At 72.0% G+C, this 12881-nt stretch overlaps 3 protein-coding genes across 3 annotated transcripts in view; 1 reads left to right on the forward strand and 2 right to left on the reverse strand.

The window, feature by feature from the left end:
* The window catches only part of ZMYND15 (zinc finger MYND-type containing 15), a 6528-nt gene extending 574 nt beyond the window's left edge, over nt 1-5954 (reverse strand). Inside the window, exons 1-12 of the mRNA XM_044417151.1 lie at nt 5056-5954; nt 4818-4973; nt 4357-4517; nt 4117-4206; nt 3872-3931; nt 3646-3732; nt 3445-3561; nt 2966-3054; nt 2207-2308; nt 1767-1893; nt 1594-1652; nt 125-285 (exon numbers count right to left, since the gene is read on the reverse strand). Coding sequence (XP_044273086.1) covers nt 125-285; nt 1594-1652; nt 1767-1893; nt 2207-2308; nt 2966-3054; nt 3445-3561; nt 3646-3732; nt 3872-3931; nt 4117-4206; nt 4357-4517; nt 4818-4973; nt 5056-5954 — 2108 coding nt within the window. The remainder of the gene's footprint in view (nt 1-124; nt 286-1593; nt 1653-1766; nt 1894-2206; nt 2309-2965; nt 3055-3444; nt 3562-3645; nt 3733-3871; nt 3932-4116; nt 4207-4356; nt 4518-4817; nt 4974-5055) is intronic.
* A 2050-nt stretch (nt 5955-8004) lies between these two features.
* LOC123016635 (serine protease 55-like) lies at nt 8005-10651 on the reverse strand. Its single transcript, XM_044417152.1, has 5 exons — nt 10558-10651; nt 10120-10318; nt 9376-9629; nt 8989-9128; nt 8005-8349 (listed from the first exon to the last, which is right to left on the reverse strand). Exons 1-5 carry the CDS (start codon nt 10649-10651, stop codon nt 8005-8007), a joined length of 1032 nt encoding a protein of 343 aa, XP_044273087.1.
* A 1525-nt stretch (nt 10652-12176) lies between these two features.
* The window catches only part of LOC123016636 (eukaryotic translation initiation factor 3 subunit A-like), a 3738-nt gene continuing 3033 nt past the window's right edge, over nt 12177-12881 (forward strand). The window contains exons 1-3 of the mRNA XM_044417153.1: nt 12177-12323; nt 12406-12526; nt 12733-12808. Of these exons, the coding sequence (XP_044273088.1) occupies nt 12177-12323; nt 12406-12526; nt 12733-12808 (344 nt within the window). The remainder of the gene's footprint in view (nt 12324-12405; nt 12527-12732; nt 12809-12881) is intronic.

Below are 12881 nucleotides of genomic sequence, written 5' to 3' on the forward strand. Positions count from 1 at the left end.
GACTGCCCTGCGCGCCGGACGGCACCGGCGCCCCCGCAGCCCCTCGCCCGCGGCGGCCGGAGGGCGCAGGCGTGGCCGCCGTCGAGGGGCCGAGGGGGCGTCCGCGGTCCCGCGGGGCACCCACCAGGGCATGGCGTTGTCGATGCCGGCCTGCCGGAAGGGGGAGCGGAAGGGGTTGATCTGCGGGGCGCTGGCGCTGCCCCCCGTGGCCATCGACACGGCGGCCTCGTCCACGGCGCAGCTGTACTCGCTGCACTCGGTGAAGTAGGCGGGCACGCGGAGCGACTGCGAGGGAAGCAACGGGGGAGGGGAGATGTGAGGCTCGCCGCCCCCCGGCGGGTGCTCCTCGCCACCGCACGGCCGCTCGCCCAAGGCCCGCCCCACGCAGGCCCCGCGCCTGGAAGGAGGCGTCCCCGCAGGCTGAAGGCTGGCTGGAAAGCTGGCCCCCAAAACCGACGTCCAGGATCCTGCGCTCCAGTCCTTTCCGGGGAAGCGCCGGCAGCACTGGGAGACACCCCTGGGCCCCACAGGGGACAGCCCGTGGGCATGCGGCCGCTTCTGGGATGCCCCCCAGGCGGAGACCCCATGGCCTGACCTCCGGGCGTCGCTCCAGCAATCAGGACGCTTTTCCCGATGGCCAGCGGGAACGGGGTTCCTGTAACTGAAGCCCTTTATTGTGTCTGCTGTGCTCCGGAGCAGAGGGGCCGAGAAGAGCCCCTGGCCCCCTCCTCACGACAGGGACTTGTGGGGCGCTGTCCCATCTCCCCTCAGATTTCTCTTCCGGAGGCTGAAAAGCCCAGCTGGTTCCATCTCACCTCAGGCCCCGGATCCCCCCGTTGCCTTCCTCTGGAGCCTTTCATGGTGGGCGCGTCAGGAGCAGACCAGACGGCCGGGAGGCCCCTTCTGCCTCGCCCTGTTCCTGTTTCTGTGCCCTCTTTCCTAAACTGTGGGGCCCACGAGTGGAGTGAGGCCTGGCCAGAGCCAGGGGCGCTGGGTGCTCCACGGGGCCTGTAGGTGCTGCTTCTCTTCGCCCTTTCTGTGGCCGCATCGCACGGCGGCCTCGCAGTCAGCTTGGATCCACCGCGGCAGGAACCTTCCGGGCTGCCGTTTCGCGCAGGCTGGCTGAGCTGAGGCCCGAACCGGGGGCTCCCTTGCGGGCCGGCCTCGGGCGCCCACCCCGCAACGGCCGTGCTTGCCCACCCTCCAGATCTGCTCCGGGCGGGAGGGGAAGGCGCTGCGGGGTGGGTGCAGGCGGGACTCCCTCAGGCCGCGTCTCTCTAAATCGTTAGCAGTCGTCTGAGCAAAGCCGTGCGCATCTTGCTGTACCCAAGTACACCTCTTTGGAGAAAACGGCGTGCTAGAATGGCCGCCTGGCCCGTTTCCCCCTCCCTCCCTCCCTCCCGCTGTGGTGAAGCCTCGCTTTGGCCCGCCGTGCCTGATGCCGCATGCACCGCAGCCACGAACGGGCTGGCGGCACCACGGCTCAGGGGCAGGGCGAGCCCGGCACCCTGTCCTCCTGCTCCCGCCCCCGGCCGGAGGGCACAGGGTGGGGCTGGGGGCAGCGGCCGGCCTGGCCGCGTGGAGGCGTCTTACCTGCAGCCGGGGCAGAGAACTCCGCCAGGTCTCCTTGAGGGCGAGCCCGGAGTTAAACGCTGAGCAGGAGAAGGGGCATCAGGAACCTGCAGCGGCCCCCTCCCTGCCCCTGCCCCCGCCCCCACCCCACCCCCCACCCAGGGGGCCTCTCCTGCCCCGCCCCCGCCTCTCACCAATCACCAGGTCTGCTTTGGGCGCCTGCAGCAGGTGGTACGGGCGGGCACTGAAGCCCAGCTGCAGCTCGCGGCGGCCCCCTTTGGAGCGGGGGGCCAGCCCAGGCTGGACAGAGACGCCGTGCACCTCCTGGGGGGTGGGGAGAAAGGGCGGTCAGAGCGAGGGGACGAGGAGGGCCTGAAGCGGGCTCCAGGGCGGGCATGGGGGCTCCAGAGGGGCCTGGGCCGATGGGGGCAGGGCAGGACGGGGGGGGGTGTCCTGCCGTCCGGGAGCCGCTGCCAGGCGATGGCAGCCGGGCCTTGTGGGGGGCCATGCCGCCCTGTAGTTTGTGGGGAGGCCACCAGAGGAGACCGGTGGGGGGTGCAGGGAGGGACCCCCCCACCTGGGACATAAGTGGCTGCCCCTGGTGGGACATCCCTCCCCCGCCGCGGGCACTCACATCTCTCTGCAAGAGAAACTGCTGGCCGTCCAGCTCGGGGGGCACGAGGTCCCCCACAAGGAGCAGCTCCAGGGAGACGTGGGGGAGCAGCACAGACAGCTCCTGTGGGGCGGAGGAAAGAGCATGCAGGAGGCGGGGTGGGGGGACAGGGGGCCTGCCGGGCCCCCGGGGGCGGCCCAGCACGGCTCTCTGCCGCTGGTCCCGTGCCGCCCCCCAGCCCAGGCCGCTGCAGGGGGGCAGACTGCGCCCTGGGTGCCCCCCACAAGGCCTTCCCCGAGCAGCGCATGAAGCGGAGTAGGGCCCGCCCCCCCCCCCGAGCCCAGGCAAGGCTGCCACCCAGCCCTGAAGGCGCTCCGGGGGGAGGGGAGCCCAAGCCCTGGGCCCCTCGGTGTGGCCCCGGGGCAGGCGCACTGCGGGTGGGAGCGACAGCACCCCCTTGGGCGACCCCCTCCCCAAGCTGCGCAGCTCCGTGGCTGTCCGCGGGCACGTGGCACCTCCCCAGGGTGCTCCTGGCAGGCCCCTGTGCCGCAGTGGGGGTCCCTGGAGTGCCATGTCCCCCCAGGGAGGCGGAACAGTCCCTCCTGCCAGGCCCATGGGCTGAGGGGTGCTGGTCAGGGACGAGAAGTGCCCCAGAGCGGGCTTGGTCTGAAGGCACTGGAAGCGGCGGGGGCGGCCGCGTGCAGGTCTGGGGCCCACTCCCCGGGCCCTGTGGCACATGGGTCCCTGCGTTGCAGCCCCTGGCGGAAATCCCCCGCCTACCCAGAAGACCATCAGGACCCCGAACTCCTTGCCCGTCTCCACCACGTGGATCTTGAGGGACTGTTTGTTCAGGATGTTCAGCTCAGGAACTGAAGGGGAGAGAAAACGGGGGGTGGGGGGGACTCCTGAAAGCCCCTTTGCAGGACACGATTCCCACTCGCTGCCACCGCCCGGGCACCGAGGCTGGTCCTGCAGGGAGCCCCCGGAGCCCCCGGGCCATCCGCAGCCTCACTGGCAAGGGACCTGGCCACGGCCAGCACCCCAGGAAGCTGCTCCCTGGGGGGCTTGCTTTGGCCTCACATGGTGGGAGTGCTGGGGGGACCCTGACGCGGGCGGCCCAGTGCGCCCAGGGCCCCGAAGACTCTGCGGGCCCCGCTTGCGCGAGCGGCCCCAACCGGGCTGACCGTCAGAGCGGGGCAGGGGCGCCGGCCCAGCGGAGGGGCCGCCCAGCAGGCCCCCGGGGTGGGGCCGATGCTCACAGTCCTGGGGGGCCAGCTGGGTGATGATGTAGTACAAGGTCAGGGGGTAGGTCAGGATGACGGCTGGGGGCGCGCTGAGCGACAGCCCCCGCCACTGGTAGTACTCCTTCCAGGAACCTGTGGGGGGACAGAAGCGTGGGGGTCAGACGTGGAGCCGTCGCAGTGGCCTGGAGGCCGCCCCCCGACCCCGACCCCTCTCACCAAAGAACGTCCGGGCTGTGGGGGGCTCCGGAGGGGCTGCCTGCAGCGCCACCCCCCCTTCTGGCCGCAGCGCCTCGAAAGGGTTCCCTGTGGGACGAGAGGGATCTGCTCAGGGTGGGCCATGCCGTGCCCCCCGAGTGCCTCCCCCCTTCTTGCTGCCCAGAGGGGCTGGGTGTGGAGAGCCCCCTGGCCTGCTGGCAGGGAGCTGCGGCCGCCCGGGGCCCACGCTGTGGGCCAGGGCAGCTGTGGGTCCTCCAGGGAGAGCCCGGGGACCCATGCGGTCCCGAGGGGCACACGAGATCCTGCCCCGCACCCACAGCCCGCAAGGGGGGGCTCCGAGGGGCCGGCCATGCAGCTGCCCCCAGGATCCGGGGCACCCACCCTCCTGCCCCGGGGCGCTCTCACCGCTCTGCAGGAAGGCCACGGGCTGCCGGGAGCCCCGCCGCAGCCCCACGCCGTAGTCGGGGGCCCGCACCAGCATGCTCTCCCCGGCCCAGTAGCCCCGGGTCAGGCCCCGCGCGGAGAGGAAGCCCTCCTTGTTGAAGGTCTCGCTGGTGGCCTCTGCGGGGCGGAGCAGAGCAGAGCAGAGCAGGGGGGTCGGAGCCCCGGCTTTCCCTCGTCCCGGGACCGCCCTCCGCCCGCTCCTCCGACCCCCCTTGCACGACCCCCACCTGAGTGAGGGCCCCCCGCCCGCCCATGCCCCCGCCCTACCTGCTGCGAAGGTGAAGGGCAGGTCGGCCAGCTCAGGTGCTCGGCTCATGTAGCCGGCCATGCGCTGGCACCAGAACCGGTGGCCGACGTCCTCGGGGCTGCGGTTCCAGTCCAGCGTGCGGCAGCGTTCGGAGCAGTACAGGACCGCCCGGCAGTGCTGGCTGCGGGGGCAGAGGCGGGTCGGTGGCGGCCCGGCAGGGGCAGGGGCAGGGCGGCCGGAGCGCCGGAGCCGCGAGGCCACGGCCGTGGGCCCCTGCCAGCGTGGGCGAGCCGCACGCCCCCGGCCACGAGCACGCGTGCCGCCCGGCACAGGCGGGCGCGGCGACGCCACGCGAGGGCCGGCCAGGCCGGGTGAGCGGCGCGGAGCCAGGCGCGCGCACGGCCCCGTGTCCTCGTGGGAACACCTGGCGGGGCACGGGGGGCGCGTGCCGGAGGGAGTCCCGGCGTGGAAACAAGCTCACCAGGCGGCGACGTGCGCCTCGAAGCTGTGCCGCTTGCAGACGTGGCAGGCCGGCACGCGCGTGCTGGGGAAGGTGAAGGCCGGCCGGGGCCCCCAGCCCCGCAGCGGCCCCTCGCTCAGCTTCACGCCCAGCCGGGAGAGCAGCGGCTCCAGGGACCTGTGGGGGGCGAGAGCGGTCCGAGCGGGCGGGGAGGCCGGCCACCCGGCCCCGCGTGCCGCCGCCCGCCTCGCCCGCTCACTTTTGCAGCGCGGGGTCTCCCACGGTGAGCTGCTTGGGGCGGCGTGGCTCCCCGGCCCCCAGCGGGCAGGTCATGCTCTGGCAGAGGAGGGCGATGGCCCGGGCCTCCAGGGGCTCCTGCCCGGCGACTCCCAGGGGGCCCCCCAGCAAGAAGTCGAAGCCCATGATGCTGCCATGCTCGTCCGTCACCAGCAGGAGGCGGTCCACGCGCCAGAGGGGGTGGCCTGCGGGGAGCGAGGGCGTGAGCCGCTGGCCTCCGGTCAGCCGGCCCACGCCTGCCCCGGCTGGCCCCCAAAGGAGGCGCCGCTCGCCTGCGCGCCCCGCGGCAGGTGCACCCGAGGTGGGGCTGGCTTGGCGGGGGTCCCGGGGGGCTGCGGAAGCGCCAGCACCGGGCTTCTGGGGGCCGCCCTGGCAGGGTTCCTGCTCAGCGGCGGCGGGGCCCAGGCTCACCAGGGGGACGCGGGTGGCAGCCACTCCGCCTCGGCCCACTTCTCCCCACTCGCCGGCCGAGCACGCGTCTCCGCAGCCTGCCCCCCGGGACCCCCCACCTCTCTCCAGGCTGGCAGGGTCCTCCCCCGCCTGCTGCTGCTGCTGCTCCTCCTCCTCCTCCGTGTCCGTGAAGGTGATGAAGCGGTCCAGGTCCCGCAGCGCCAGGGCGTCCTCGCTGTAGAAGCGCCCCCCCAGCTGCTGGCCCGGGTCGGCGACGGCGAAGGCCAGGCTGTGGTTGGGCAGCAGGTGCAGCACCCACAGGGCCGGGTCGGGGGGCAGGCGCCGGATGCAGCCCTCCAGGCTTTTGCCACCGCGCTGGCAGGCCGCGTCCACCAGGAAGCGCTGGTACCAGCCGAAGAGCAGCTCCGCGAAGTCCAGGATCTCGGCACGGTAGCCCGTGAGGAACTCCATGCCTGCAGGGGAGCGGGCAGCCCTCAGCCGCCCGCCCGCCCGCCCGTGCCTGGCTGGGCCCCGTGCGGACGGGGGTCCCCGAGCGCGCAGAGCGGATTCCTCCCCCGCCCATCCACGTGGGGGGCTCTCCGGGCAGGGAAGGCCCGCGATCCCCAGGGCAGCCCCAGCCCCAGCCCCAGCAGCCCTTCCGGGAGAGGTGCCTTGCTCCCCCTGGGCTGCGGCTTCTCCGCCCGGCCCGTGGCAGCCCCAGCCCCCCGCCCACAAGTGGCCCATCCACGCCTGCCCCGAGCCCAGCCCCCCTCAGGGCCGCAGAGGGGCTTTCTGGAGAAGCCCTCCAGAAGCTCTGGGATGAGCCGGGCGGGCCTTTTGGCCCAGAGGGGGACTGGAGGGTCTTGTGGGCCGGCCCCCACCATGAGCCCCAGCTTGCTCGGTCAGTTCTTCCAAAGGCCGAGGCCTGCAGCGGCTGAAGCAGTGGGCCTGACCCCAGGAGGCCCCAGGGCCGAGGGCCAGTTCCCCGGAAAGCCAGGGGCCCTGTGCATCGCCCCAAGCTGCCGCGGGTTCCTGGGCTTGGCTGCCCCTCTGCTGCGGGGTGAGGTGAGCCAGGCGGCCCGAGCCCCATCGTCTGGCTTGGAGAATTTCGCAGGGCTGCACGCTTGGCTACTGGGACACGGGGCTGCCAGGCACGCCGAGGGAGCTGCTGGCGGGAGGCAGGCTGTGCGGCAGGCCCTCCGTGGCGGGGGGGGCGGGGCTGGGGGCAGAAGCACAGCCGCTCCAGGGCTGGGTGTCCAGAGCAGCAGGGCCCCCCGATGGGGCCCGGGACAGAGGCCCTCCTGGTGGCCGGCAGCGCTTGGTGGGACTGCAGTCCCCAGAGGACTTCGGAGGGGTCACGGCAGGACAGCCCCAGCTCCCTCCCCATGAACCCCCACCCCACCCCCCGGCCCCGGCCCCGGCCCCGGCTGAGCGCAGCCTCCCCTGTACCTGAAGTCACCGGCACTTTGAAGGTAAACAGCTGAGCGTCTCCCGGTGCCAGTGTGATGCCGGGCATTCCGGAACTCTGGCTCATCCCTCCCCCCCCCCGGACACCTGGGTCCACTGGGTGCTCCTTTTTCAAGGGGGTGGGGGAGGGGGCCCCTGCAGGGCCATTTGGGGAGCTCCCTGTGCCGGCCTGCTGCAGGTCTGGAGGGGACTGAGGGACGCCTGTTTGGAAGCCAATGTGCTGGCAGGCACGGCACGGGGGGTGGGGGGGGACAGCTTTCCGCTTAGGCCGGGGGCATGGAAGGCCCTGCTGGCCAGGCGGCCCGTGCCCTGTGCCCGGAGGCCCATGGGCACAACAGGGGCGGTTTCTGTTGAAAGGGTTCGTTCCGGGGCGCCCCTGAGCAGTCCCCGGCTGGCCCTTCCACACATGGATCGCGGGGGGACTCTGCACGGGAGCCCTTCCCGAGTCGTGTGCTCTGGTCCCCAGGCCACGCAGCGCGCTCTCCGCTGGCAGCCCGCCTCTCCTTGGGCCGCTCGCCTGGGATGCCGGGGACCGTTGGGGCCCCCCCGGAACCCCACGCCCGCTCAGCCCCAACCTCCCTGGGGCACAGGCGGAAGGACGCAGCAGCTGGGCGTGAGGAGCTGCCCCGACCCCCCCGCGTGCAGCTCCCCCGGAGCCATGTGGCCACCCCTGGCGACGGAGCCTGCAGTGTGGGCCGCTGTGCGGAGGGGGGCACACCACCCTCGCATCTCGGGCCTGCCAGTGGGAATGGGGGGGTGGAGGCAGGGGGTGCCGTCCAGCAGGCCGTCTCCTCACCTCCCCTTTGGGGAAGGAGCTACTGGCTGGCTCTGGGGGCGACAGTGGCTGCCGCCTTCTCTCCCCACCCATGACCACGCGGATCCCTCCCCACCTCGCCCTCCCCCCGTCCTTTTGACAGCTCCTGCTGCCTGCAAAACCCACCCACCTTCCAGAGAAAATAGCCGCGGTTCAACAAGAATATTTATTTCGCCCCCCAGTCCAGAGCGCCCGCGCTGTCCCGCTCCCCGCCCCCCCGCCGCGCACGGCCGCAGATCCTCAGCGGAGCAGCCGGGGCAGGGCCAGGGCCAGGGCGGCCGCCCCCAGCGCACCCCGCGGGGCCGGCGGGACGGCCGCGCAGTCGAGGCCGAGGGAGGCGTCCGCCTCCGGGGGCTCCCTGTGCAGCGGCGAGCGGCCGGGGGGCGACTGCGGCACGCGGAAGGGCCGCCCCTCGTGCGCCGCCGTCTGCTCCAGCCACGAGCGGTAGTTGGCCACGCGCGTGTAGACGCCGGGGCTCCGCCGCGCCGCGCAGCTCCGGCCCCAGCTCACCACCCCGACCTGGTACCAGCGGCGGTGCGCGCCTCCGCTGGGGGGCCGGCACATCAGCGGGCCCCCGCTGTCGCCCTGCATCGGGAGAAGAAGGGCGGGGGAGGCGAGGCTGCGCGGGCGGGCAGAGCCGAGCGGCGCCCTGCCGGCCCGGGGGCAGAGGCTCCAGCCCCTCGCGGGCTCCGGGGAGGCAGGACCGGCATGCCCCCCGCCCCCGTGGGCTCCGGAGCGCGGGGCGTCCGGCGCCGTGGGGCGGACCGCGCCGGCTGGAGCGGGCAGAGGCGCCCGCAGCCTGGGCAGGCGCGGGGCGGGGAGCGGGGGCCGCCCTTCACGGGGGAGGGGGCGCCTGAGGGGGCCGCGCGGAAGCAGCCCTCCAGGAGACACGCGTCGGCTCCGGAGAGGGGCTGGGGGAGGCGGAGGCCGCGGCGAGGAGGGGTCCGCGGGGCGCAGGAAGGGGCTCGGGGACGCCCTCGCATCCCGCTCGGCTCGGGCCGGCAGCCGTGGCCGCCGCCTCTCTCAGCACTGCCGGGGCCCCTCCGAGGCACCGGCGGCTGGCTCTGCGCTCCCCGGGCGGCCGTGCGGGGGTCCCTCCAGCTGATTTAACTGGCAGGAGCGGGACGCTGCAGCCGCGAGTGGCGCCCACGCTCGCCCCGCGCCTTCTCCGGCTCGCCCAGCGCAGCCGCCGCGCCCCTCCGGCGCTCCCGAGCGGGCTCCTACCTGGCAGGCGTCGCGGCCGCCCTGCTCATAGCCCGCGCAGACCATGTTCCGCGTGACGGAGTGCAGCCACGCCTGGCACAGCGCCCAGTCCACGATGCCCACCTGGACGTCCAGCAGCGCGTAGGAGCCGCGGCTCGCCCCTGGCAGCGGGCGGAGAGGAAGCGGCCGTGGGCCCGGGGCGGACTGCGCCGCAGGGCCGCCGGGCCGGAGAGCGGCGCAGCCCGTGCGCGACCCCCGGCCCGGCCGCGGGGAGGGGGGCGGCGGCCCTTCCGGGAGCGCTGGCCCCGGGGGTGGGCAGAGGCTGGCGCCCGTGCGCAGCGAGCGCCGCAGGACCTCCGGGGCGCCCTCCGGGAGCGGGCGCGGGCGCCGGGCGCGGGGGAGCCTCACCGGGCTGCGTGAGCCCCCAGCCGGCCACGGAGCAGCTCTCCCACATGTTCTCGTCGGGGACCACGGCGTGGTCGGGCAGGCAGAGGGCGCTGTGGTAGGGGCTGTAGGGGACGGGCCGCTGCAGCAGCAGGAGCGCGATGTCGTGGTCGTAGGTGCGCGGGTTGTACTGCGGGTGCGTGTGGATCTTCCGCACCCAGCGCGTCACGTTGTTCCGCCCCAGGAAGCTGCTCCCCGCCGCGATCTTGATGCCGCTCCTGCGGGGGGGGGCACTCCCGTTCAGGAGCGGCCGGGCCGGCCGGCCCCCCCACCCCGTGCCTTTGCTGCTGTGCAGCTCTGCTGCTCGGGCATCGTCGGGGGAGCTTCGTGGCCGGGAATAACCAGCGCAGCAGAATCAAGGGGCACTTGGCAGGGCTGCAAGGCGAGGTCGTGCTGGCCAGAGAGGGGCTCTCCCCCCAGGGGCTCCTGGAGCCCCCCCGAGTGGAGCTGCCGGCACAGGACAGCCCGCAGCTCTGCCTTCCCGGGTGGAGCACTGTGGGAACACGCAAACCTCCGAGCAGAGGAAGCGGCGTGTCCTCCCCGCTCCCATCCCGGCCAAGCTCGGGTGGGCCAAGACCGGCAGCTGGGTCCAGGGGGCGGGCCGGCAGGGCCCCCCAGCTGCTGTGAGGTTACGGAGGAGTGCTGGGGATGACCTCCGGGGAAGTTCTGTCCCCCCCCCCGATGCCCCGGGGCCCTGGCCGAAGCTACCTCCTGTCGGTGAAGCAGTGTGCCGCCGAGAGCACCCACCAGGGGTGCACGATGGATCCCCCGCAGAAGTGGAACATGCTGCTCTGGATGCTGACCACCCAGGGCCATTTCCCAGGGGGTGCCTTCGAGCCGCCCACGATGCGGGAGACCCCCACCAGGGAGGGGTGAGGCCCGTCGAAGTGGGGCCGGTAGCCGCAGCCTGAGGTGGGGGGGACAGGAGACGGAAGCGGCGTGACCCCCAGGGCCTCGCGCAGCTCTGCCTCACTCCCCCACCAGCGGCATGCCGCTGTCGCCCCGGACTGGACGGCACAGGGCATATCGGCCAGAGAGGGGCCGGGGCGGTGGGGGGCTCTGGGGCCGGGCGGCCCCGCGAGGCGGGAGGAAGGCAGGGGTGCTGCCGCACAGGACCGCACCCCCCGGCGGCCCCTCTGGCGGTACCTTGTGCCCACGCTCCAAGGCCCTGGAGCAGCAGCGGCAGCAGCGGCGGCAGCAGGAGGCTCGGGGCTTGTGCCCAGAAGCGGGGGCATCCCATTGCGACTGTGGGAGGGGCCCGTGCGCAGCCGTGGCCTCACGGAGCCCTGGCCAGTGATGTCACAAACGCAGCAGGTGGGGCAGGTGCCCCACCCAGCGCCTCCCCATCCACGAGCAGGGAGTTGCTGTGGGGACACCAGTCGCCAAGGCGTCCCCGCCCGCCCCACCCTGCCTCCGAGGGCCCCTCGCCGCCCGTGTCCCGCCTGCCAGGGTGGCCGCCCCAGGGAGAACCTGCACCCCTCCCTGCGCACAGCTGGGGAGGGTGCAGAGAGCGGGTTGCCGGAAGCCAGTGTGGATTTCTCAAGAGCAAATCCCACTAGGCCGATTTGATTCTGTTTTTCAAAATTGGGCAGCTTCTCCGGCAGACTGTGGGAATACGTGGACACGGTATGCGTTGGGTTTTGACAACACGCCCCGCGATATCCTGATTACCAAACCAGCCAAGTGGGCCCCATGGAGTAGCTGCTGATGGATCTGCAGCTGAGGATGGAACTGGATTTGGGGACTCCTCAGTGGCGTGTTCTCACATGGGGAAGGAACCAGCGGTGTGCTGGCCCCGGGGCCCTTCAGCAGTTTTATTCACGGTTTGGATGAGGAAGTGCCGAGAACAGCAATCAGATTTGCAGGGCTGGGTGGAATGATCGGCACCCCAGAAGACGGCTCAGCTGATTCACGGTGATCTTGACGGGTTAGAAGGCTGGCTGAGAAGTACAATGAAATCCGACAGGGACGAATACTGCGTCCTGCACCTCAGAAATGAAGTGAAAGGCAATGCTGCAAACTGGGGAATACTTGACTCAACAGGATTGCAAAGGAGAAGGATCTTGGAGTTGTCCGCAAGTGGAGTATTGTGTTCAGTTTTGGGCCCCTCATTACAGAAAGGATATGGCCAGGCTGGAGTCAGTGCAGCGAAGGGACACAAGGTTGGTGGCCAGTTTGCAGGGGATGCCGTATGAGGCGAGGCTGAGGGAACTGGGTCTCTTCAGCCTGGGGAAGAGGGGACTCAGAGGGGACCTGTGGGCGACATACAGGTACGTGAGGGGGTGTCACACGGAGGTGGGGAGAGGCCTGTTCTCCCCTGCAGAGGAAGGCAGGATGCGCTCCCACGGAGCCAAGCTCAGGGAACCCAGGTTCAATTTGGATGCCAGGAAGCACTTCCTGACAGTCAAGGACCCTGAGGGTGTGGAATGGGCTTCCCCGGGAGGTCGTTGAGGCCCCATCGGTGCGGGTGATCAAGGATAAGCTGGACGTCCACATGGTGGGCATGTCGTGAGCGGAGCCGGCTGGTGCTGGAGGTCAGACTAGATGGACCAGGAGGCCCCTTCTGACTCGCTCTGTTTCTCTGTTTCTCTGTTTCCATGTCCTGGATCACAAGCCAAACAGGAGCTCCCGATGTGCTGTGGCTGCAGAAACGTCAAAGGCTCGTTTTGGCTGCATATTCGTTTGCCTTTAGTCAGGCCTCATCTGGAGTCCTGTGCCCTCCAGGAAGGATGCAGAGAAGCTGGGACGGTTCAGAGGCTGCGAGGATGATCCGGGGACTGAGGGAAATTGACAGAACGGGGCATGTCCGCCTCCAGAAGAGGAGGAGGAGGAGGAGGGGAAGCACGGCAGCCCTCTGCCTCGCGAAGTGGGAAGCCCTCTTCCCGATCCCCCGAGTGCAGGAGGGGAGTACAGTAAAACCTTGCATTGTGAGTAACTGGGACGAGCAAAAGGTTTTTCGGAACTTTAACTCGATCAACGACCGATGCCTTGCAGGACGAGTACCGAAATGGGCTCAAGCTGCCAGAAGGCAGGTTCCGGCTGGACATCAGGAAGTCTCCTGGCTGTGAGGGCCCCGTGGCCACGGACCCGTGGCCTCGAGGTGCCACTGGGCAGCGTGAGGGGGGGCTGGGCGGGGGGCGGCAGGGCCGGCCCTGCTGGGGTGCCTGTGCCCCCCGCGCCCGCTTTTCAGGCCGGTGGCAGCGGGGGCGGCCTGCGCCCACGCGCCTCCCAGCCGGCCGGGCGCTCGCTTCTGGCCAGCCCCCGCATGGCACGGAGCGGAAAACCCCGGCGCGCCCAGCCCAGCGCTCTTTCACTTTCCAGACCGCCGACGAGATGTGGCCGCCGGTGGGCCCGCTGCTGCTCCCGCTGCTCGGGGTGCTGCTGCCCCCCGGACCAGGTGAGGCGGGCGGGCGGGCGGGGGGAGACCCGTCCGGGGCCGCGGGCGGGCGGCCGGGCCGCCCGCCCGCGGC

The sequence above is a fragment of the Varanus komodoensis genome, unplaced genomic scaffold (genome assembly GCF_004798865.1).
Source record: "Varanus komodoensis strain SLA01 unplaced genomic scaffold, ASM479886v1 scaffold87, whole genome shotgun sequence".
NCBI lineage: Eukaryota > Metazoa > Chordata > Lepidosauria > Squamata > Varanidae > Varanus > Varanus komodoensis.